The 26789-nt window shown below is 41.8% G+C and overlaps 1 protein-coding gene across 1 annotated transcript in view; it reads right to left on the reverse strand.

Annotated features, from left to right (window-relative positions):
• The window catches only part of LOC126278065 (uncharacterized), a 310230-nt gene that overhangs the window by 15201 nt on the left and 268240 nt on the right, over positions 1 to 26789 (reverse strand). Inside the window, exon 6 of the mRNA XM_049977894.1 lies at positions 16178 to 16274. Within this exon, the coding sequence (XP_049833851.1) occupies positions 16178 to 16274 (97 nt within the window). The remainder of the gene's footprint in view (positions 1 to 16177; positions 16275 to 26789) is intronic.

The following is a 26789-nucleotide window of genomic DNA, read 5'->3' on the forward strand; positions in this document are numbered from 1 at the left end:
CGGCCTCCTTTAGTAACACGGTGTTGGCTCTCCTGCTAACCACAACACTACATCGAACGAACGCAGTTTTCCCACATTTAGAGGTAATGTTCAGAGTTTCTAAGGGAAAACACTACTCCTTCACGTTCTGCAAAATTTCTCTTTCTTCCGATAGTTTGGATGCAAACCATGTGTCACCAGTGATGAAAAAACTATAGATTAAAAACTGAGTTTCAAAGCGAGTGGTACCGCCGCCTCATACAGGTTCGGCTTACGCAGCTCGAACGCTAACCACTTCGCCACCATGAACTCAAACGTCTCGTAATAAGCACAGACACATACGCCACATAACAGACGCGTAAAACTTCTCTTGCGATTTGCTCGGAATTGCCAGAGTAGTGCACCTTGCTACTTGCACATTATGTTGTTTCAATGGCCTACTAAAGGTGTACAAAGTTTGAAGTAAATCTGTGATCCCAACGTCGTGGCCCTGCCTTGTGAGAGTAACCCTTTAGCCATAAGATCGTGGCAGTGCTTCGTGGGGACAGTAAGTGGCAATACATTGTGGCTTTATTTCATGAGCAGCAGTCGTGCAGCAGTATACGCCATTTTGCGTTGTATGTCTCGGTTTCCACCGCCATGGGAGCAAGCAGGCACCATTACGCTCAATTTTGATTGAGTCGTTTGCAGTAGATGGTTCATAGCAAAACCGACTGTGTTTAAGTTGTAAATACTCGGTTAGAACCGCGAGAGTTCAGCCTTCCGATTTGATCAATGTTAATTCTGAGTCTTTGTCGCGCTGCCCCTGTCCGTTGATCTCAACGTGTTTCAATTCACGGCTCTTTACCATAACTCGTGATTCGAATCCTGGAGTTCATCTTTGTTAAGCTGCATCAAAACTCTCTCTACCGACTGGAATAGTTCTCACTACTTTGTTCATATTTTGTGTCTTTCCATGCGACTGTGGCTTGGCCCACAGCAAGAACGCTGATCGCCTGTGTAGAGTGAAACTGTGGGCAGGCTAGTTACCACGTACTTGTATGGACACTGCCTCTCATTTCAATGTGTTTACGAGAAGATATCTGCTGTTCTTTTAGCTATCTGTTACTCGTCTCTAGTCTCCCTCTGTTCTCTTCATTATCCAGTTAATTTCCATCAGCAGTCGATATCCCTGCAGTTGTCTGCCCCCGGCAGTTGAATGGTCAGCTTGACGGATTGTCAATCCTCTGGGCTCGGGTTCGATTCCCGGCTGGGTCGGGGAATTTTCTCCGCCCAGGGACTGAGTGCTGTGCTGTCATCATCATTCTATCATCCTCATCGACTGCAGATTGCCAAAGTGGCGTCAGATTAAAAGACCGGCACCCGGTGAGCGGCCTGCCAGACGGGGGACCCTAGCCAAAAGATTAAATAAATAAATAAATCCTTGCAGTACACGAAGAAGAATCCGACGCCATCACGGTCCAGAGAGCTATAGATCATCAGGTGAGGTCACTCTAATACGATAGTAGAGGGAACGGTGACAGGCAGAACTCATTTATTTCCTTCATTTAGATCCCCGCAAAGCCAAAAGAAACGTCCAAACTACAGGTAGCCCACGATATTGTAGCCTGACAATGTTGTATTTTTGCCTCGATATTTCAACTATCAACCAGGGAACAGTCATTAGGTGAATTTTATGACTGCTCATTACTATAGTAGTGCGCAAGTAAGCAGATGGCTATGTAATGCGCTCGACATATGGATTATACTCTGCGGAGTCGCCAGCGTCCTCTCTGCCTGGCCATCCCACACGCTACAACCACTGTCTATCCTTGAAACTGGCAACGCTGGGGTAAGCACCATATTAGGCTACTGTTTCTGCTTCTGAATCTCTCTATAAATATTTATACGCTTTGAAAACTAACACTGTCGGTAGTGAATGAAATACCTGGAGTGCATCCTTTATGCCATCCACAATGGACACTATAGTGGATAAGTACCTTCATCACACCTACACTGCCAGTAAAATCAACGTCAAACATTCAACTGAAGTACGCAATTCAGTGAACACAACAGAATGTTTCTACAAGAAAAAAAAGCTGAAATAAGCATAAGTAGAGCAATGATAGCATTCAATGACTTTGTAAGTAAAATTTTCCCAATCGATCTGACTAAAACCCTGAGAGATGTTGGTCTTATGTAGAATCAGTAAGCGATCGTAATCAACTATTCTGTCACAGTGACCATCGTGGCACCAAAACGGAAGATGATAGATCAAAATACTGAACTCGGTCTTTCGAAATTGTTCCCTAGTGCAAGATTGTAATGTGATCCGTTCTTTCGATCATCGCATGAACGTGGAAATGGGAGGTATTGAGATGGTGATCGTGGAAAAGAAAAACGAACATCAGGACCAGATGAGATACCTGTAAGATTCTATGGAAATAGTGCGAAAATTCCACTTCTCATAGCAGTTTATTGTTGGGGGTTAGGGAGTAACGAAGAGTACACAGTGACCGGAAAAAAGCACGGGTCATTCCCGTTTTCAAGAAGAGTCGTAAGACAGGCGCACATAATTATAAGGCTATATCACTGACAACAATCTGTTGTAGAATTAAGGATCACGTCGCACGTTCAAGAATTACAACGTTTTTGTAGAACGAAAAACATCTCTACCAAAATTAACATTGACTCCGCAAGTATAGAGCTAGCGAAACTCAGCTCTCCATGTTTCTCCATGACATACACAGTGCTGCAGTCTTCGGTGCTCAGGTCGATGTCGTGTTCCTTGACTTCAGGAAAGCATTAAACACCGCCCCGCATTGCCGTTTACCGAAAAAAATACGGACCAGATTTGCGACTGGATTCAAGACTTCCTTGCAAGCAGAACTCAACACGCCGCTCTTAATGGGAACAAAATCGAAAAATGGAAACGTACTTTCACGAATATCCGGAGGAGGTGTGATGGGACCGTAATTGTTTACAGTGTATGTAACTGATCTAGTAAAAACGTCGGAAGTTCCGGAAGCTCCATAGGCTATTCTCAAATTATGCGCTTATCTACAAAAAGATAGCAACGTCAGAAGACTATAGCTATGTACAGAAGGGTCTGCAGAGGATAAATGAATGATAACCGGACTGACAGTCGACCCTGAAGTAAGTAGGTGTAACATATTGCGCATACATAGAAGAAGAAATGCACTATCGTACAACAACACCATTGATGACAAATTACGTAGGAGTAGCAACCAGGAGTAACCATCAGGAGCTTAATGACCACATAAAAAACTAGTTGAATACGCGGATGACGGACTGAGAGTCTTAGGACGAATCTTAAAGAAATGTAACTCATCCACAAAATAAGTGTCTTACAAAACACCTGTTCGATCAATTCTTAAACACTGATATTCACTCCGTGACTCTTGTAGGTAGGATTAATACACTGAAGAGCCAAAGAAACTGGTACTTCTGCCTAATATCGTGTAGGGCCCCCTCAGGCACACAGAAGTGCCGCAACACGACGTGGCATGGACTCGACTAATGCCTGAAGTAGTGCTGGAGAGAATTGGCGCCATGAATCCTGCATGGGCGTCCATAAATCCGTAAGAATACGAGGGGATGGAACAGCACGTTGCAAGGGATACCAGATATGCTCAATAATGTTCATGTCTGGAGAATTTGGTGGCCAGCGGAAGCGTTTAAACTCAGAAGAGTGTTCCTGGAGCCACCCTGTACCAATTCTGGACGTGTGGTGTGTCGCATTGTCCTGCTGCAATTTCCCAAGTCCGCCGGAATGCACAATGGACATGAATGGATGCCGGTGATCAGACAGGATACCTATGTACGTATCACCTGTCAGAGTCGATCTAGACGAATCAGGGGTTCCATATCACTCCAATTGCACACGCCCAACTACATTACAGAGCCTCCACCAGCTTGAACAGTCCCCTGCTGACATGCAGTGTCCATGGATTCATGAGGTTGTCTCCATACCCGTACACGTCCACCCGCTCGATACAGTTTGAAACGAGACTCGTCCGATCAGGCAACATGTTTCCAGTCATCAACAGTCCAATGTCGGTGTCGACAGGCCCAGGCGAGGCGTATAGCTTTGTGTCGTGCAGTCGTCAATGGTACAAGAGTGGGACTTTGACTTCGAAAGCCCATATCAATGATGTTTCCTTGAATGGTTCGCAAGCTGACACTTGTTGATGGCCCAGATTTGAAATCTGCAGCAATTTGCGGAAGGATTGCACTTCTTTCACGCTGAAAGATTCTCTACAGTCGTCGTTGGACCCGTTCTTGCAGGATCATTTTCCGGCAGTAGCGATGTCGGAGATTTGATGTTTTACCAGATTCCTGATATTCGCAGTATACTCGTAAAATGGTCGTACGGGAAAATCCATACTTCATCTCTACCTCGGAGATTCTGTGTCGCATCGTTCGTCCGCCGACCTTAACATTACGTTCAAACTCATTTAAATATTGATAATCTGCCATTGTAGCAGCCGTAACCGATCTCACAACTGCGCAATGCACTTCTTGTCTTATATAGGCGTTGCCGACACCTACATCTACATCTACGTGATTACTCTGCAATTCACATTTAAGTGCTTGACAGAGGGTTCATCAAACCACAATCATACTATCTCTCTACTATTCCACTCCCGAACAGCGCGCGGGAAAAATGAACACCTAAACCTTTCTGTTCGAGCTCTGATTTCTCTTCTTTTGTTTTGATGATCATTCCTACCTATGTAGGTTGGGCTCAACAAAATATTTTCGCATTCGGAAGAGAAAGTTGGTAACTGAAATTTCGTAAAAAGGTCTCGCCGCGACGAAAAACGTCTTTGCTGTAATGACTTCCATCACAACTCGTGTATCATATCTACCACACTCTCTCCCCTATTACGTGATAATACAAAACGAGCTGCCCTTTTTTGCACTCTTTCGATGTCCTCCGTCAATCCCACCTGGTAAGGATCCCACACCGCGCAGCAATATTCTAACAGAGGACGAACGAGTGTAGTGTAAGCTGTCTCTTTAGTGGACTTGTTGCATCTTCTAAGTGTCCTGCCAATGAAACGCAACCTTTGGCTCGCCTTCCCCACAATATTATCTATGTGGTCCTTCCAACTGAAGTTGTTCGTAATTTTAACACCCAGGTTACTTAGTTGAATTGACAGTCTTGAGAATTGTACTATTTATCGAGTAATCGAATTCCAACGGATTTGTTTTGGAACTCAAGTGGATCATCTCACACTTTTCGTTATTTAGCGTCAACTGTCACCTGACACACCATACAGCAATCTTTTCTAAATCGCTTTGCAACTGATACTGGTCTTCGGATGACCTTACTAGACGGTAAATTACAGCATCATCTGCGAACAATCTAAGAGAACTGCTCAGATTGTCACCCAGGTTATTGATATAGATCAGGAACAGCAGGGGTCCCAGGACGCTTCCCTGAACACCTGATATCATTTCAGCTTTACTCGATGATTTGCCGTCTATTACTATGAACTGCGACCTTCCTGACAGGAAATCACGAATCCAGTCGCACAACTGAGACAATACCCAATAGGTCCGCAGCTTGATTAGAAGTCGCTTGTGAGGAACGGTGTCAAAACATTTCCGGAAATCTAGGAATACGGAATCAACTTGAGATACCCTGTCGATAGCAGCCATTACTACGTGCGAATAAAGAGCTAGCTGTGTTGCACAAGAGCGAAGCCATGCTGATTACGTGTCAATAGATCGTTACCGTCGAGGTGATTTATAGTGTTTGAATACAGTATATGCTCCAAAACCCTACTGCAAACCGACGTCAATGATATAGGTCTGTAGTTAAATGGATTACTCCTACTACCCTTCTTAAACACTGGTGCGACTTGCGCAATTTTCCAATCTGTAGGTACAGATCTATCGGTGAGCGAGCGGTTGTATATGAGTGCTAAGTAGGGAGCTATAGTATCAGCGTAATCTGAAAGGAACCTAATCGGTATACAATCTGGACCTGAAGACTTGCCCGTATCAAGCGATTTGAGTTGCTTCGCAACCCCTAAGGTATCTACTTCTAAGAAACTCATGCTAGCAGCTGTTCGTGTTTCAAATTCTGGAATATTCCATTCGTCTTCCCTGGTGAAGGAATTTCGGAAAACTGCGTTCAATAACTCCGCTTTAGCGGCACAGTCGTCGGTAACAGTAACATCGGTACTGCGCAGCGAAGGTATTGACTGCGTCTTGCCGCTTGTGTACTTTATATACGACCAGAATTTCTTCGGATTTTCTACCAAATTTCGAGACAATGTTTCGTTGTGGAACCTATTAAAGGCATCTCGCATTGAAGTCCGTGCCAAATTTCGCTCGTCTGTAAATTTTAGCCAATCTTCGGGATTTCGCGTTCTTCTGAACTTCGCATGCTTTTTCCGTTGCCTCTGCAACAGCGTTCGGACCTTTTTTGTGTACCACGGGGAATCCGTTCCATCTCTTACCAATTTATGAGGTGTGAATCTCTCAATTGCTGTTGCTACTATATCTTTGAATTTGAGCCACATCTCGTCTACATTTGCATAGTCAGTTCGGAAGGAATGGAAATTGTCTTTTAGGAAGGCTTCTAGTGACACTTTATCCGCTTTTTTAAATAAAATTATTTTGCGTTTGTTTCTGATGGATTTGGAAGAAACTGTATTGAACCTAGCTACAACGACCTTGTGATCACTAATCCCTGTGTCAGTGATGATGCTCTCTATAAGCTCTGGATTGTTTGTGGCTAAGAGGTCAAGTGTGTTTTCGCAACCATTTACAATTCGCGTGGGTTCGTGGACTAACTGCTCGAAATAATTTTCGGAGAAAGCATTTAGGACAATCTCGGAAGATGTTTTCTGCCTACCACCGGTTTTGAACAAGTATTTTTGCCAACATACCGAGGGTAGGTTGAAGTCCCCACCAACTACAACAGTATGAGTGGGGTACTTATTTGTTACGAGACTCAAACTTTCTCTGAACTGTTCCGCAACTGTATCATCGGAGTCTGGGGGTCGGTAGAAGGAGCCAATTATTAACTTAATTCCGCTGTTGAGTATAACCTCCACCCATACCAGTTCGCACGGAGTATCTACTTCGACTTCACTACAAGATAAACCACTACTGACAGACACAAACACTCCACCACCAATTCTGCCTAATCTATCTTTCCTGAACACCGTCTGAGACTTCGTAAAAATTTCTGCAGAACTTATTTCAGGCTTTAGCCAGCTTTCTGTACCTATAACGATATCAGCTTCTGTGCTTTCTATTAGCGCTTGAAGCTCAGAGACTTTTGCAGCGCAACTACAACAATTTACAACTATAATTCCGACTGTTCCTTGATCCAAGCACGTCCTGTATTTGCCCTGCACCCTTTGACATTGCAGCCCACCCCGTACTTTCCCGAGGCCTTCTAACCTAAAAAACCGCCCAGTCCACGCCACATAGCCTCCGCTACCCGTGTAGCCGCCAGCTGAGTGTAGTGAACTCCTAACCTATTCAGCGGAACCCGAAACCCCACCACCCTATGGCGCAAGTCAAGGAATCTGCAGCCAACACGGTCGCAAAACCGTCTTAGCCTCTGATTCAGACCCTCCACCCGGCTCTGCACCGAAGGTCCGCAGTCGGTTCTGTCGACGATGCTGCAGATGGTGAGCTCTGCCTTCATCTCGTAAACAAGACCGGCAGCCTTCACCAAATCAGATAGCCGCTGGAATCCAGAGAGAATTTCCTCAGATCCAAAGCGACACACGTCATTAGTGCCGACATGTGCCACCACCTGCAGCTGGCTGCACCCTGTGCTCTTCATGGCATCCGGAAGGACCCTTTCCACATCAGGAATGACTCCTCCCGGAATGCACACGGAGTGCACACTGGATTTCTTCCCCTCCTTATCCGCCGTATCCCTAAGGGGCCCCATTATCCACCTAACATTGGAGCTCCCAACTACCAGTAAGCCCACCCTCTGCGATTGCCCGCACCTTGAAGGCTGAGAATGATCCTCTGAAACAGGGCAGGCAGCTGCATCTGACTCAGCCAGAGATAGTGCCTGAAACCGGTTTGTCATACGCACCGGGGATGCTTTCTGATCAGCCTCCAGGGACGCCTTTCGCTGCCTGCCACGCCTTGGAACGACCTCCCAATCAACCACAGGCGAGGGCTCAGCCCCACTGCGGGCAGCAACCGGGGCAACCACAGCGCAGACCGATCTGGGGACAGACGGGACGAGGTTGACATCCCCGTGATACCAAGTCCGGCTCCCCACAGTGGTGCCCATTGGCAACAGCCTCAAGCTGCGCGACCGAAGTCAGCGACGATTGCAGCTGTGAGCGAAGGGATGCCAAGTCAGCCCTCATCCGAACACAGCAATCGCAGTCCCTGTCCATTCTAATCGATGTTGAACAACAGTTACTGAAACACGAGTCCGTGCTTAGATAACGCAAGCGAAACACGCAAAGAATGTATCAACTAACCTGTACAAATGCCTAAAGACTGCGCTACAATCTGCTGAATTTACGATTACAGTAACTAAAACTCGAAATTGCACCTCCTATACGAAACTCACACGCAATTTAAGTAAGAATCTACCAAGTAAACACTAAAGCTCGATGATACAACTGTCAAATACTATATAATACGCCCGAAATATGAATTAAACAATGCAAGTACCCAAAAACACGCAAAGAAATTAAACTATCTAACAAATAAGTAAGCTAGGGTTATACGACTTGCTGCTGCAGCTGCTTATCCAACGGCGGCAGGGAGCACACTGGCTGTGACCAACCGACACTGGCTGTTCAAAACAAATACAGAAGACAGACGACTACGTGAATTTACACTATTCAGGTACTAAGGCGCGATGTCACAACCCTCAAATACTATAATACGCCCGAAATATATGAATTAAACAATGCAAGTACCCAAAAACACGCAAAGAAATTAATTAAACTATCTAACAAATAAGTAAACTAGGGTTATACGACTTGCTGCTGCACCGTAGTCTGATTGTTTACATATCTCTGTATTTGAATACGAATGCCTATAGCAGTTTCTTTGGCGCTTCAGTGTAGAAGAGATAGAGAAGGTCCAAAGAAGAGCGGCGCGTTTAGTCACGGGATCGTTAAGTCGGCGCGAGGCCGTTACAGAGATGCTCAACAAACTCCAATGACAGACGCTACAAGAGAATCGTTGTGCATCAAAGAGAGGTTTACTGTGGACAACACACTACTTTCACTCACATACGTCTCGCGAAATGACCAGTACAAGAAAAGTCGATAAACTAGAGCTATCACAAATCCGTGAATGAAACACGAAAAGGGGGGGGGGGTATAAGTTAGTGGCACCAGAAGTACCTTCCGTCACACACAGAAGGTGGGTTGTGAGCATTTATGTAGATGATTCAGATTGTCTGGAGCGTCGCATGATATACTGCCCATTGCTACTGCACATAGCCCCACCACCAACCTTCTTCCGTGCACACAACTACAGTGCTCAATGCACTGCCTCAGAGAGACGTTTTCTAGGCAAATGCCCACACTAATTGCGCGATACTGTTGATTTGATTAACAGACTGAAGTCCCTTCGGTTCAATGGATCGGACTTATTAGTAAGTTTGAATGTAGTCTCACTTTTGACTACGATACCTCTCATTGGTTTATTGTTACTCATCGGCAGTAAATTTAAACTGTACCATCATGCCCTGTTTACAATTTTTTTATTAACAGTGAGTAGTTCGAACAAACTGCCAGTTTTGCCATATTAGTCCTTTTGGACAGCAAATTATTTTGAGACAGGCTTTCAGGAGAGGGCTTAGGTCAGCGAAACCGGAAGTCTTTTAGTGACATTGAGATGAGACATACGAGTACGTAGTGTGGTCTCACGACGAGGAAGAGCAGTTACCATTTTATCAGCATCTAAATTCAGCCTACAAGGATATCCATTTTACGGAAAAAGCGAAAAAATGATAGTGACAGTCGCCTTTTGTACGGCCAGTAAGTTAGCCAGAGCTGATCACTGTCTCTACAGAAAATCTTGGCTACGACGAGATCATTTTTGAATTTAGTTATTAAAGAATCTGTATGAATCTGTCCACCTTTCTAGACACGTTAATCAGTTGTAAAATGGGTGGGTCGTTTGTCCATTTCGTTCACTGTTAAGCCGACATATACAGATTTGCGTTTGCTGGTGTCTTGCTGTCACAACCCATCTCTAATTATGGGCTTCCTTGACCGTTGGAGGAGCGCGCACATGTTGTGTCCGACGAGGACAACTGTGCGAAGGAGCAGCAACGTCCAGAATCTGTGCTCAAGGAAAATATTCTGCTTCTCAGATATGGACAACTTTAGTTACTAGCGAATATAACTAGTCACAGAATAAAGACGATAAGGATCTTTCCAAGTGAATGGCGTTCCTCCCGTATATTGGTAGCATATTTCTTCAGAATTGGATCAGATCCAGAGAAGTATTCTGTTAAAGTAATTTTTCGAAAATCTATAAAAATGTCTGCCCTTCTCGACTCATTACAGGGTTATATGCGTTTGCTAAAGGCTGAAGTCTACAGTATATCATGTCAATGTGGTAAAGCCTAACCATGTCATTGTGGGAAAGCTTACGTTGTCCAGATCACGGAAGTAGTGTATCTAAGTTGGTACGCATGCAGGTGAAACACAGATAGGCAACTAGCACTTTAAACTAAAGGCAACTGTACCACCGGGTAACCATACAGTCTTCAAGATTCTGAAGTTTTAATGATCAATATTCTCGGCATCCTTAGATGTCACAGTGAGATCTCTTCAATTGCGTTAAGTGTAAAATGGTGTGAAATTCAAACAGTTTTCGCATTCCATCCAGTAACACTTCAGCATCGGACATCAAGTTTTAATTTGTTACTTCTTTACTTCTAACTCTATTCGCAATACACTTTTCGGACAGTGTCCACATATACCAATGAATTTACCTTCAAAATTGTCATTGTATGACACAGTTCAGGAGATATGACGTGGTAAACATTACCAGAATCTAAGATATACCAGTTCTGGTTTTGGCTTTTGCATAAGTCGTTGGGTGAATAATTCGAAGACAAAAAAGAAACATAATTAAGATTTTGTTTCTTGAGCATAGGTTTTGCATGCTTAACGCCAAATACTTAACATATTAAAACTCAATAATTAAGTAGTATGTTGACAGAATCCGTTTCACACATGGGTGTTGAATTCTTTACAGAACGATGAGCGGGTGGGGGTTTGTGGGAGGGATGCAGGTTTTTACATAATCTACTGGCTGAAGAATGCCTGTTTGGTGGTTGCCACTTACCTCCCAGTATGGGGTAAGTAAATAACCCTTAAATAAGAAAACTAGTAATTTCCAGTCATAAAGTTCAGATAGACGCTTGTTTGTCAGTCGAAATATCTAGCTAGGAATTAAACATCATATACTGCAAGCCGAAATCGCATAGAATAGCTGTAACTCTGCATAGAAAGCCATCTCGCCACGAACGTCAGATAAATTCGGCAATGAACTCAATAGAAGACTGAGTATAGAGTGCAACCTCTACCAATCCAGAGCGTCATAACGACACCGCCTCTCTTCCTACGGGCAATTAAGCAATCAAAGTCTCCAGAAAAACCGACAGATGCGTGGCACACGAATGTGTAGTAAATTATTGTATATTGGTGAAGTAATGACTGGGAATAGACCCGTCATAAATCGGTCATTGGTCACCGACGACGAGGCGTGTGGTTTCTCTTAGTTTCTCTCTCCTTATCCTATGAAACTACAGTCGACTGTCTACAATAGCGAGTTATCGGAAGACTCTTACGGCAGCAAATTGAAAGAGTGAGTAAAACAGAGTCTGTAGGATGTATCAATTAATACATTTGAACGCTTGTTATGAGTAACACAAATCAATTTCTATCTTTGCATCCCTTCATGAGTAAGATCATCTGTCTCGCAACCACTTCCCTACATTTTGCAGCTGGGATGTCTAAATTGGAAGTAACGTTACGGAAACTAGACCTGTTCAGAAACCCTTTCATCGGTATGTGATATGCTACAACCCCATTACTATTTTTATTACTATTATTCTTATTTTATATCTTTATTTGTATTTGCGTGTTGTGCCATGCGGTCGTCGTCAGCCATTTAAGCATCTGCCACCTTATGGTATATTTCCATAAAGCATTATATTTATTAGTTTCAATTAATTTGCTAATCTTTTCATTCGTAATTACCATAACCAGCACTCTCCCTCTCCCTTATGCTACACACGATGTTTTTCGACTACTGTAGAGGACACAGAAAATAAAGGCACATTATAAATAAAACACCTGTGTCTCCTCGGTACTCGAACACGTTACGTCGGCTGTACGAGAAAAAGACGCTTATCTGTGATTACAGAAGAGCAGTTCCTGTGGTTCATAATTGTCAATAGTTTCTATAAGAATTATTACAGTGCGTGTCTCAACCGTGATGTAGCATCAACTGCGCTTTATTTGTGCCACAAGCCTCTCAATCTCCCTGTCTTATTATGTGGTATATATTACAGTTAACAATTTCCAGTGTAAGGCTGCCGTTGTTTCATTAGCACTTTATCCGAAAAGTGTTGGAATAGTTAAAGTATCCAGAGACTGAATGTGTAGTACTGCTGTATTATTGACACAATGGATATTTAAATTCAGTGAATAGAGTTCTGCTGTTCAGTTCATGTTTTTGCAAAAATCTGTTCGTTTACACTGATGAACCAAAACATTATGACCATCTGCTTAGCGGCGTGTTGGTCCCGTTTGGAACGCCTTGCTGCAGCGATTCTATGTGCCAAGGATTCGGCAAGTCTTGGGCATATTTCCGGAGATGTATGGCACCAGACGTGTACGTACAAGTCACACAATCCCCGTAAATGGCAGCAGATGATTTGTGGGTGCACGATAGCGCTCCAAAAGTGTTCCATTGGGTTCAGATCAGGCCAATTTGGTGGTCAAAACATCAACGCGAATTCATCATCAAGTTTCACAAAACCCTGTAACACGATTCTGGTCTTCAGACACGAACAGTTATCCTTCTGGAAGATGCCTTCGCCCTTGGGGAAGACATCAAGCATGAAAACGTGCACACGGACGGCAGTAATGTTCACGTAGTCCACAGCCGTCACGGTACCTTAGACTACTACCGCAGGTCCCGCGGAAGTCTGTTCATCTACATCTACATTTATACTCCGCAAGCCACCCAACGATGTGTGGCGGAGGGCACTTTACGTGCCACTGTCATTACCTCCCTTTCCCGTTCCAGTCGCGTGTGGTTCGCCAGAAGAACGACTGCCGGAAAGCCTCCGAGCGCGCTCGAATCTCTCTGATTTTTCATTCGTGATCTCCTCGGGAGTTATAAGCAGGGGGAAGCTATAAAATTCGATACCTCATCCAGAAACGCACCCTCTCGAAACCTGGACAGCAAGCTACACCGCGATGCAGATCGCCTTTCTTGCAGAGTCTGCCACTTGAGTTTGCTAAACATCTCCGTAACGCTATCACGCTTACCAAATAACCCTGTGATTAAACGCGCCGCTCTGCTTTGGATCTTCTCTATCTCCTCCGTCAACCCGATCTGGTACGGATCCCACTCTGTTGAGCAATACTCAAGTATGGGTCGAACGAGTGTTTTTTAAGCCACCTCCTTTGTTGATGGACTACATTTTCTAAGGACTCTCCCAATGAATCTCAACCTGTACCCACCTTACCAACAATTAATTGTATATGATCATTCCACTTCAAATCGTTCCGCACGCATACTCCCAGATATTTTACAGAAGTAACTGCTACCACTGTTTGTTACGCTATCATATAGTCATACAATAAAAGATCCTTCTTTCTATGTATTCGCAATACGTTACATTTGTCTATGTTAAGGGTCAGTTGCCACTCCCTGCACCAAGTGCCTATCCGCTGCAGTTCTTCCTGCATTTCGCTACAATTTTCTAATGCTGCAACTTCTCTGTACACTACAGCATCATCCGCGAAAAGCCGCATGGAACTTCCGACACAATCTACTAAGTCATTTATATATATTGTGAAAAGCAATGGTCCCATAACGCTCTCCTGTGGCACGCCAGAGGTTACTTTAACGTCTGTAGACGTCTCTCCATTGAGAACAACATGCTGTGTTCTGTTTGCTAAAAACTATTCAATCCAGCAACACAGCTGGACTGATATTCCGTAGGCTCTTACTTTGTTTATCAGGTGGTGGTGGTGGTTAGTGTTTAACGTCCCGTCGACAACGAGGTCATTAGAGACGGAGCGCAAGCTCGGGGTAGTGAAGGATTGGGAAGGAAATCGGCAGTGTCCTTTCAAAGGAACCATCCCGGCATTTGCCTGAAACGATTGAGGGAAATCACGGAAAACCTAAATCAGAATGGCCGGAGACGGGATTGAACCGTCGTCCTCCCGAATGCGAGTCCAGTGGTTTATCAGGCGTCAGTGCGGAACTGTATCGGACGCCTTCCGGAAGTCAAGGAATGTGGCATCTACCTGGGAGCCTGTATCTAATATTTTCTGGGTCTCGTGAACAAATGAATGTCTCCATAGCATAAAACGAGCTCCACCGGCCTCCGCCGTGATGTAGCACATTTTTCGAGGAACCATTCGCCTGGATGAGACTGTGTCCAAATGCGCCCATTGGTATGATGTAACAAGGAATGTGATTCATGCGACAGCACACCACGTTTCCACTGATCCACTGTGCAATCTCGATGACCTGGCGAGGTAACGCAGTGATTAGCTCATTGGACTCGCATTCGGGAGTACGACGGTTCAAACCCACGTCCGGCCACCGCGATTTAGGTTTTGCGTGATTTCCCTAAACTGCTTCAGGCAAATACCGGGATGGTTCCCGTTAAAGGGCACGGCCGACTTCCTTCCCTAATCCGATGGGACCGATGACCTCGGTGTTGGCACCATCCGATAAATCGATCAACAATCTCGATCGTAACTGACGATGTCGTTGGGTCGACGTGACGTAACTTATGGTTCATTTGTTGTAGAATCTATTTTCAGTCATGTGAGCTGGACGGTGTGCTCTGAAATACTTGTGCCTGCAACAGGATTGTACTCTGTTGTCAGATCTCGCACGTTATCCTACTTTCGAGAGCGGATGTGTTACGAGGCTTAGAAGTACAACACCTTGTCGCCTACTCAGGGCTTCATCGTCCTTCAATCACTTTGCGTAGATGCTTACGATAATAGCACACTGCTATCGGATCATCTTCACTATTTTTGAAATCCTCGACCTCAGATCCCAGGCTATAAGAATATGCCCTCAGTCAAAATTACATGTCAGAGGTTTTCTCTAATTCCGGTTGGTATAATCGCTAGAATCATTCGCCATTCGTCTCAGCCCCGCTTACATACTCTCACTACCGTGTCAAGTTCTCGCAAAGCCACCAAGCAGGTTTTATGATTAATAACAATATAAACTGACAGCAGTAATAAATGTTTTCACAGCAAGTGATAGCGGAACAGTATGATTTTCGATGAATATCAGCACACTTTGGAGCATCAGCTACTTCTTCAACTACAAGAAGGGACAGGTTAGAGTTTTAGAGCGGCATTCACTAAGGTATCACGATATATTTAATAGAGGGCAATAAAGAAGCGAAGTTTTTGAGCCAGACTAAAATTAGAAACTAAAAGATTATTGTGGTCTAGTGTAGTAAACATGCCCGAATGAAAAATAGAAGATGAAACAGTGAAAGTCCTCAAAGCAGTCAAAGGTCTGGCTACTAACAATGTGTAACCTCGTTATAGGATTTACCGTAACAGAGTACACAAGGTGTCGACTGTAGAAGTGAAACAACTTGGAGTTCTTTCTGTCACCAGACGGTAGGGCGAGATGCCCACCCTATTTGCTATTCCCCATGGACTGAGTGTATGGTGACACATTACTAGCTTATTACACTCTTCTCAGTAAAGCAGTATTAATACTAATTAATCAACAGATGAATAGTGCTGATGGCATCCACCCACACAAACCGCTATTGATAGTACATTATAAAATAACTTTACTCTTAAGATAAATGGTCTGGTAGCGCCTAGAATGACTCATTTGTAAGCTACTTTTCAAGTTCTGGAACATGTCGATGGAATATTTTTCTTTCTTCATAATCTCTAGTGGTACAAACAAAAGCCACTGTGAAATGTGTACTTACGAGAGAGGCAGTCCGCTGTTGGAGAAGTGGTACTGATAGGCGCAGGTCAAACTCACTCCGGTGCCCTTCAGCTGTTCAGATAGCGCTTCCACCAAACCTGTCGACAGTACAAATTTCACCCAACACTTATTATGTCTCTCTCGCTATCAAACAACATTATCTAACAGTATTGGTTAAAAACAGTCTTGGTTGCAATTTTATTTTTTTTATTTTTCAACTACACGGTTCGCTTTATTTAGGCATCTTCAGGTTGTCTTAATTTGGTATTTCTTAGAATGATCCTTTAGTCAGTGTAGCCAAAGGGCATCGTCGAATATATCAGGCTAACATCACCTTCGTGTCTAAGAAATACCAAATCAAGATAACCTGAAGACGCCTAAATAAGGCGAAACAAGTAGTTGAAAAATAAAAACTAAAATTGCAACCAAGACTGTTTTTAACCAATACTGTTAAGCACAGGTTTGCTGTTTGCCACATATGGATTGGAAGAATTTTTATCTAATAGTTTAAACATCTGTAATTGGTAGTTAGATAGAGAGGTAGACAGATAGATAGAGATATTTTCTATTAACAAAAGTCTCCTCCCCCTTGCCTCCTATCTTGCGGTAATCTTTCCATCCGTGTGTGTTCTCAACATTCCTGTTTCGCCTAATGTAATCTCTCTTCAACAATTTTTCATCTATATTATTTCTTTTAATTCACTATGAGGTATTCCTGAATTAAAGCAGCTGTCCCATTCATTTGTCCTTTCTCCTGGTGAAAGTTTTCAATATTCTTCTCTTACTCATTCCTCCAAGTAAATCATCTAGTACTTTCTGTATCCACTGAGTTTTATAAAAATCGAAATGAAAAAAAAATCTGCATCTGCTATTTACTCGTTTTTTTCACTAACATGATAGTTTTCTGTTTTTTTAAACAGTTTTATTACTAAGCTCCCAGTTGCTTAGCAGAAGCAAAAATGTTACACACTTACGTATCATGACATCACCTGCCCCCTGAGAGACTGGTCTGCTAACATAACATCGCCCGCAGTAGCTCATTACCCATGGAAAATTATCCTTCCTGCTTGCATCCATCGTCTTCTTAACAACACTGACACAGCAGCATCGTATTTATGCGCCGATATCAGGGAGTGACTTTCAATTAAATCGTCCTTCCTTGTACAGGAGTTACATAATGTGCGTACTAGTACAGGTTGTGACGCAGGAACGACGGCATATGGAAGTTTTTATCTGGCCGTGAGTTGTGTACGAATAGCCAAAGCAGTTACGGTGACCGCTTGTGTAAAGCAGGAAATCCAGGCTCGTGTATCGGTCCGGCACAAATTTTCATTGCCATCATTCCCTTACGCAGCTGATAGTTGTTTGCATTCGCAAATCCGAACACATTTCGTGTACTTCATAACGGCTGTAGTCAACGAAGTGCCAATTTCTTTGGACGTGCATGTATGTCCAAAGGAACAGTGAATCGTTCTCCTTAGCAACACAGGCACCTGTCGGCGCTTCCTTTCTTTGGAAGTGGAATTATTATGTCCTTTCTGAAAAATGGGGAGCCAGTGACTGTGGCCGAGTGGTTCTAGGCGCTTCAGTCCAGAACCGCGCAGCCGCTATGGTCGCAGGTTCGAATCCTGCCTCGGGCATGGATGTGTGTGATGTTCTTAGGTTAGTTAGGTTTGAGTAGTTCTAAGTCTGATGACCTCAGATTTTAAGTCCCATAATGCTTGGAGCCATTTGAACCATTTGAAGTCTGGGGATATTTCGCCCGTGTCTTGTATCTTGCATACCTCGTGGTATAATTTTGTTATTACTAGCTTTCTCAAGGATCTCATTAATTCTGAGTGAATACAATCTACTCTAGGGGCCTTGTTTCTACTTACGGTCAGGTCTTTCAGTGCTCTGTCAAAGTCTTCTCGTAGTATCATACAGCATCTCCCACTTCTTCTTCACCTAGCTTTCTATCTTTCTGTAACATTATCCGCAGTTTTGTTCCCCTTACACAGATCCCCTAAGTATTCCTCCCACCTTTCACCTCCCCATCTTTGCTTAGAAGTGCCTTGCCACCTGATCTCTTAATATTCATACAGTCACTTCTCTTTCTCCAAGTGTGTCTTTAATTCTCCTATGATTACCAGCACCTATCTTTGTTTCCGCCAGCTATAGATTCTTTTACGAATTCCTTTTTAGTTATTTGGTACTTTCCGTCAATCACATTTTTAGACGTCTGTATTGCCTATTGTCTGCTTCATTGCTTTCGTCAATGAAATTCAATATCTCCTGAGTTACCCAATGATTTCTACTAGGCTTTTTCTTTCTGTCTTTGTGATCCTCTACAACTCACCCTACTTCATCTCTCAATGCTGCTAGATATCTCCAATATATTAGCTGCTTATGTAAAAAATCAAATATCAATTGTTAATTGTTAGGTCAGCAAACTTTTGTCACTCACTGCAGTCCGCATGAATACTTCGCCAACCACAGAGACAAAGAAGAAAATAAGTGAAAGCACATATAAAAGAAAAAAATGATATCACCTCTCATCTAAAATGCATAAATAACTAATTCTTACAATAAGATTATATTAAATTTGCCTAGCTGTCTTTATTCTCTTTAGCTTACTTCATTTGTTGTATTTCTATATTTTCTCCTTTCGTCGGTTGAATTACCTATCTCCTGAGTTATCCAAGGACTTCTACCAGGCAAATTTGTTCTCCTTAAATGATTCTCTACCGCCTACCTACGCTATTCATCTCTCAACGCTACCCATTCATTTTCTATTGCATTACTGTTCCCATTCTCTTCTACCAGGGAAATTCGTTCTGCCAAAGTGATTCTAAGCCGCCTACATACACTATTCATCTCTCAACGCTACCCATTCATTTTCTATTGCATTACTGTTCCCAGTTCCTTCTACCAGGCAAATTCGTTCTGCCAAAGTGATTCTCTGCCACCTACCTACACTATTCATCTCTCAACGCTACCCATTCATTTTCTATTGCATTACTGATCCCAATTTCTTCTACCAGGCAAATTCCTTCTGCCAAGGGGATTCTCTGTCGCCTACCTACACTATTCATCTCTCAACGCTACCCATTCATTTTCTATTGCACTACTGTTCCCAGTTTCTTCTACCAGGCAAATTCCTTCTGCCGAGGTGATTCTCTGCCACCTACCTACGCTATTCACCTCTCAACGCTACCCATTCATTTTCTATTGCATTACTGTTCCCAATTTCTTCTAAGTGGCAAATTCAATCTGCCGAAGTTATTCTCTACCACCTACCTACACTATTCGTCTCTCAACGCCACCTATTCATTTTCTATTGCATTACTGTTCCCAATTTCAGTCCATCATTGCCTAAGAATCTCTCTGAAACATCCAAAAATCTCTAGTTTCTTCAATTTATTCCGGTCCAGTTGCCTTCAATTTCATACCTTTTTGGAATTTCTTCACTTTCATCTACGTGTCATAAACACTACATTATGGTCAGAGTACACACTTGCCTGTGGCAGTGCCTTACAGTTTACAGCCTGGCTTGGAAATCTGTGCCTAATCATTATATAATCAATCTCAAACCTCCCATTGTCTCCAGGTCTCTGCCATACACAAAACCATTTTGTATGATTCATAAACAGAGTGTGAGCAATAATTAAATAACTACGCAAACGGAAAATTAAATTATGCTCTGTGCAAAATTCTACCGGCTGTGTTCCTCTTTCATTCGTTTCCCAACTCCATTTTCTACTACTATTTCCCCTTCTCTTCCTGTTTCTACTATCGACTTCCTGCCTTCCATTAAAGTTTTCCTCTCCTTTAACTATCAGAATTATTTTTTTAATCTCATCATACATTCCTTCAATCTCTGGAGCTAGTTGGCATATAAGGTCGTGTTGCTGTGGTGGTTGTTGGAATCAAGTCTGTCTTGGCTACCACACTATGTTCACTATGCTGTTCGTAATAGTTCACCTGCATTCCTCTTTTCTGATTCACTATTAGACCTATTCTTACATTATGCGTATCTGAAGCTGCATTTATAATTCTGTGCTCTTCTGATCATAAGTCCTTTTCTCCCTGCTACAACACTTCACTAATTCCCACTACACCATTTCCCTTTTTAAATTTTTTAACGTTCCTACTCCATTAAGAGGCCTAACATTTTGCGCTCCGACACAAAGAATGCCAGTTTGGTTTTACCTGAAGACGATATCTTACCGAGTAGTCTCCGCCCGGAGATCTGATCTGTGGACTGTTTTATCACTGAAATATTTTTCCTAACAGGATGCCGTCATCATTTAACCATAAAGAAGAGTTGCTTGTCCTGGGAAAAATAACGCCTATAAATAGGAATGCAGGTTTTCTCGGCGAATCTCGGCGATGAAGTTTTCCCGGGTTATCAGCAGAGTCAAGACATTGTTCTGTGGCAATGTTTCGACAAGTTTCCTACTCGTCATCTTTAACTGAAGATGACGGGTAGGAAACATGTCGAAACCTTCCTTCAGAACGACGCCTTGACTCAGCTGATAACCCGAGAAAACTTCTTCACCAGTAACGGCTGTAGTTTCCTCCTGCTTTCAGTCGTCCACAGTACAAGCACAGCATGGCCACGTTGGCTGATTGCACAAGGTCAGATCATTTAACCATCCAGACTGACACCCTTCTAACTACTGGAAAGGCTGCTGCCACTCTTAAGGAAGCACATGTTTATGTGGCCTTTTTAGAGATTAATGAACTCTATTATCATATCTAATTCTGTAATGGAGTTACTATGGTCCGACTTCTTGTAAGAAGAATGATCGCTTGTAACTTCTCTTTCGCCAATCAGGTGCAAACTCAGAACACATACTGGGGTGTAAACGCAAACGAGACCCTCCACATACATTGTGCAGTAGCTTGTAGAGTATATACGTAGATATGTAAACAAACAGTGGAAGAATACGTCAAGGACGCTTCAGCTGACTCGCTTGCCACAAATAGAGTGAGGCGAGAAAGTTCTTGTGTAAAAACGGATCACGAGAAGGCCTTACTTATTATACTGAAACGTCCCCTTAGAAAAATTGTGCAAGACTGTGCTTAAACTGACACACAATATTTTTAGCGCAACGCAATCTGACTTCCAAAAATCCCTACGAAAGAATGGCCCCGACTAACATTAACCTATACGTTTCACAAATCACTTACCTCACAAAAATCTTCATTACTCAAGCTACTGCAATACAGCGAGCGCCACTACTGCCAGCTAAATAAAAGATTCTAACTACTGAAGGCACTAACTACTGATAGGCATAGTTTGCAAATGAAAGATTTTAATACAGAACAAACAATGTATTTACCTTAATAGTCACAATATATATAGCAGTTCATGACATCCAGTCTCACAAATTTCCAAACTCCGCCATCTCTCTCCCCACGTCCACCACTGCTGGTGGATCACCTCCAACTGTGCCACGCTATGCACTGTTAACATCCAGCTGCCCAACACTACAATGGCAGACAACAATGGAAACCAGCCACAGACTGCACACGGCACAGTGAGTGATTTTCATACAGAGCGCTACGTGGCGGCGGCGTTACCAATAAAAAAAAAACCTAAACAGCCTACTTACATAGCCCCCATGCTCCCCACAAAAAATTTACAAATTGTTTTGGGCAGTGGCCAATACAGATTTGAAATTTTTTTTTATAATTATAATAACAAAGAAATGAAATGCACACACTTATCGATACAATGTTGGTCAAAAGCTAAAATTTTCTCACAGTCCATACAGACAGTCCTGATCATTCATCAAAGTAAAACTGCAGTGTTTTTCTCAAAGTCTGAGTAGTAAAAGAAAATTCACACAGAAGTAGTGGATTTCCATGCAGTCTTAAAGAAGTAGTGTTATCCTTTCAACGGAAAGACAGTGCCGACTCTTGACATGCAGACAGGTAATGGGCCACAACAGAGCAAACCCACAGCAGAGTCAGTCGAAGTTTTGAAGACTATTGGTAGGTAGGTCATCACAGAGCAGACCCACTGTAGTCCTGGTAGAGATTAGGGTATTGGTGGGCCACCAGAGGTACAGACCCACTGCAGTCCATGTAGAAATAATGGTATTGGTGGGCCATCAAAGGTGTAGACCCACTGTCGTTCTTGTAGAGATGGCCAGTAGCCATCCGTTGCGACTGTGCAGGTGCACAATCACCATCGAAGAGTCTTGCAGACAATATTGCAAGTCCTTGAATCACCATTTGTGCACTCACAAAGGTTTTTTTTTAATTGTCCTTAGAACCAGCAATGCTGTTAACCAGTCCCTTGCTGAATTATCAACACACGTGCAAACACTATCAGTCCCTACTTCTCACATATTGTCCATATACTATGACCAACAGAAATGTGTGCAGTGAAATGTAACTTACAAGTTACTTAATTTGATGAACTGGTGTCAATTACAATTTTATAACACGAGAAAACAATAACAAAGGTACAAAACGTATCATTAAAGAACATAATAGTACAGATAACATTTGCAGCAATACAGGCTTTACAAAAGAATCGAAATAACAAATACATCAGTGTTACAAAAATTACGACATAAGTACATACATAAAAGATCAGAATAACTTTTGAAACATCAACTTCACACGTGAGCATTAGAACAAAACAGAATAAATAATGTGTAAACATCTTTACGAAGTAAATAACATGTTATTAATGCAAGTTATATTTGAGAATAACAGTATTCCTCATCATAGTGAATGTAGCTTAGTATTAGAAGAGAAAAAATTCTATGAAACAGTACACAGAGACAGGAAGAAAACAAATACACAAGGGTACACAAACACATAGTGGGATAACACAAAAGGAAAGGACAGGGTTTGTTTTCAGGGTAACATTTGGTACTGCAGTCCAACCCAAAACTTCATTCCATAGATCTTTCGTCTTATTTCAACATTTGTTTCCCCCAAAAAAATCTTATCCAAGCATGCTTTTTGTATTTATATGTTCATATATTTCTTACCTCATTATTTATTTTCCATTATCTTACCTCATCATTTATTTCCAAGAAAATCCTACCTAAACCTGTTGTCCTTAAACCCTACTTTTTTTGTTCATATCCTCTTTCAAAATACTTTTTTTTGGCCAAACCATTTTCTTATAGCTTCTCAATGCATTCCTTCCAATTCATCGCAACTCATTCTCTTATATAGTCTACCCCCTCTTAAGCTAACTTAAATCTACTGAGCTCGAATGCTTAACTAAGGAACAACGCAATGCAGCAGCACAAAACAATTAACACAAACAGCAATGACAAAAAATTCAAATTGGCAAAGGAAGCCGCAATATTACAACTAATATAAGGCAATAAGCAGCAAACAAGAAAAATAAATCAGTAGTAAAACTGGCTTAACAGAGTAATGCATAGTGAAATTTAGTAGGACTATGCCTAGCAAACAGCAGCAGAAAATGCAATAACTTATATCTAAACATGACATAGCTCAAGTAGAAAAAATATTACGCTAAAGACAACAATGCAGATAAGGACAATGTATATTCACATCTTAATATCTATGCAATTAAAATGGTGCACCACAAAAACTTATTGTGAAAAAATATTACCATGTACTTGAAAAGAAAATTATGTATTCAGTTACTGTTAATAATCCCTTCTTATTGTTCTTTCTATTCAAAGTGCTCCTTTTTCGAAGAATATGGATCATAAAATTATTATTTAATAGATCTGTTGGCAGAAAGTGTTCACATTAGCAAATGCATTTAATTTTATTTTATAAAATCACTGATGCAACGCAGCTGGAAAACAGATATTAAATGAAATAAGCAACCATGAAAAGCAAAGCATAAAAATATCATTCAATAGTCATGTGACATTTCATAAGTTAGTACAAATTCTCTCAACTCTGGTAGAAAGACGCTTGTCATTATCAGGTGTGCAGATGTAAGAAAGTATCTTTCCAAGTAATGAGCGTGTCGTTTTTGCGATGCTTTCTACAAAGGAATGTCAATAGCGAGAATAATGGCCTCTTTATTTTTTTCTCCACCTGTGTCTCTGAAAGGCACACACTAATGGCTTGTTTCCAGGTCGCTGTCGCCCAGCTGGGTGCCCACGACGCATTACGTGCAGGTGGTCCCTTAACTTTCTTACCGAAATATTTACGACACCAGTTTCCACTACAGTGGCAGTCTGATATAAAAATATTTTCACAGGTTGAGAATTTGCGTTACAAATGTGTAGAAAATAAAATCCTATAAATATAACAGTGTCCAAAAAATTTTCGTCGGCATTGTAATACATTCACGCATTTACATACATTTCATAACTCTTAAAGTACGATTCTTGGTTTCCAACAACCTTTTTCACAAACCAGAGTCCCTAACCACTACTTATTATTCTTTACCTTATTCGTTGACACGTCTTCAATATTTCATCATAACAGATGCATACCACAATCAAATAACTCATATAGCATCAGCTTATTGATCATAAACATACCGCAACAGAATAATACACATAGTCATCGTAATAATAACATCATAACACCTCAGTCAAATTCTCAAAATCGTCGTAGCTTCCTCCAATAATTTCAAAACCTAAAAAAAATTCTCTGCTCATGTCAAAAGTGTCATCTACCTCAAACGTACTTTAAAAATCGTGATCCCATACCAAATACATCATTCAAAGCTCTCATAGTATCACAATGGTTCTGAAAAAATATGAACAGTTCACAAAGTACAGACAAAATACAATTTCATAAGTGTGAAGTTATCCAACTGTGTAATTACGTAAACATCTGTCACTGATGTAGTAAAATAAATATTTGTCTCTCCCAGTTAAATGATCAGATAGCTGTGTAATTAATGTGTTAGAGAAATATGGTACCGATGTTTAAAGTTGTATAAGCAAATACCGTATTAGCTAGGGCTCCTTGTGCTTGCAATACACATGGTACACAAAGTAAGCGTGTACCCCCCTGAGGATTAATGTAATTATACCCTCAGGTGTTACAGATTACAGCAATGGAATGAAATGTATCACGAAAAACTTTCTTTGTAATTCAACAATCTTGATAAATAAATGGTTTAAGTACCAAATTAATCACTCAAATGCGTGCCCTGTAGTGCTAAATGTGCGTTTTGCTGTAAGATAATTCTGTGGAACTGTCGTAGTTATCATCCTCTGTAAGCAAAGTTCTGCTGAAATCAATGTACTTACCTCATCATAAACGAAAGTGAAATGCTTTCCGTATAGATATCGTAGTTATAACGTTTATTGCCGTGATGAAGAAAGTACTGTGCTGTAACGTATGGTTGTGCTACAGAAAAGGCTGTCTCATTGTTGCTATACCACAAAGTTACTACTAAAACATGTTTTCCTTTCCTGAAGAATTCAGAAAAACTGTACAGATATAAAACAAATACACCGCAAAAGCAACAATGTAAATCGTGTCACATATTAGTAGCGTCGTAATATAATCGTGTAGCTATCAGAGAAACCATATACTAAGTTATCTTTAATCTCACAGAAAGTACTTCAAATAAAGAATGTCTTTTCAACTAAACCAAAACGTTGCATTAAAATCTCATTAACAGTATATGTTCTAAGTATGTAAGCCTTATAGTCGTTACGTAATCGTGCAACTAACAAGCAAGAATGTACACACACAATAACACTGTGTCGTCTGTTCACTATAACAATGCATTCGTAATTTCTGTTTAAAAATGTTCCCTAGGTTCTAGACTGGATAGTTAACTTCAAAACATTGTTGCATGTTAACAGTTTCTCAGTGTGACAAAGCATACTAGAAATGTGAAGTGAAATGTTTTATGGCAAAGACAAAGTTAAAAAGCAGATTAACTTTCAATAAACGGTTTTACATGTGAAATGTGATGTAAACCTTTACTCTTCCTAGTACGCAGAGTTTCAGCTTGAACGCAATTATAATGCAGTATACGTCGGTAAAGAATTGTGGAATTTTTCTCAAGGTTAGCGTCTATGTTATTTTTCTCTGAGCCAGCCGGCGCACGAGGCTGCCTGCAGTGCGAGTCATTGTCTGCTATCTCTTTGTTGGCGTGCGTCGTTGTTGGGATTAGGAGACCTAACTTCTACAAATTCACCTTGACGAGAAGGCCCTGCCCTGTTTGAAGCTCGCCAGTTCTGATGCAATTCAGGTCTGTCGTTACGATTAAATCGTCTGTCGTCATGTCGGTAGGTTCCATAGTTTCTTTCCTCCGGTCACGTGGTGGGGAATTTCTTCCTGAATCGTAACTTCGCGCTGAACTGTTGCGTCTGAAGTTATTCTGTCTCTCTTGATAATAATTGTTTTTGTTCCCATATCGTCTGTTTCTATGGCAATCTCTGTCATATTCATTACTACGGAAATGCGATCTTTCTCTGTAACTATTATTACCCCACCAGTGGTTGTCACATAGGTGATGTCTGTTTTGCTCACGATTTGCGTTGTAAGAATAGACTTGTCGTGTCCAGTTATTGTTTCTGTCGTCACGGAATTGTGACGGATGTGACCTGTAGAGATTGTTTTCCTGTTTTCGCATCCCGCGACTGTCTGTGTCAATTTCTATTTCTTGTAAGAGTCCCTGAAAAGCTTCAATGTCGTCTTTG

Source organism: Schistocerca gregaria, chromosome 1 (assembly GCF_023897955.1).
Source record: "Schistocerca gregaria isolate iqSchGreg1 chromosome 1, iqSchGreg1.2, whole genome shotgun sequence".
Taxonomy (NCBI): domain Eukaryota; kingdom Metazoa; phylum Arthropoda; class Insecta; order Orthoptera; family Acrididae; genus Schistocerca; species Schistocerca gregaria.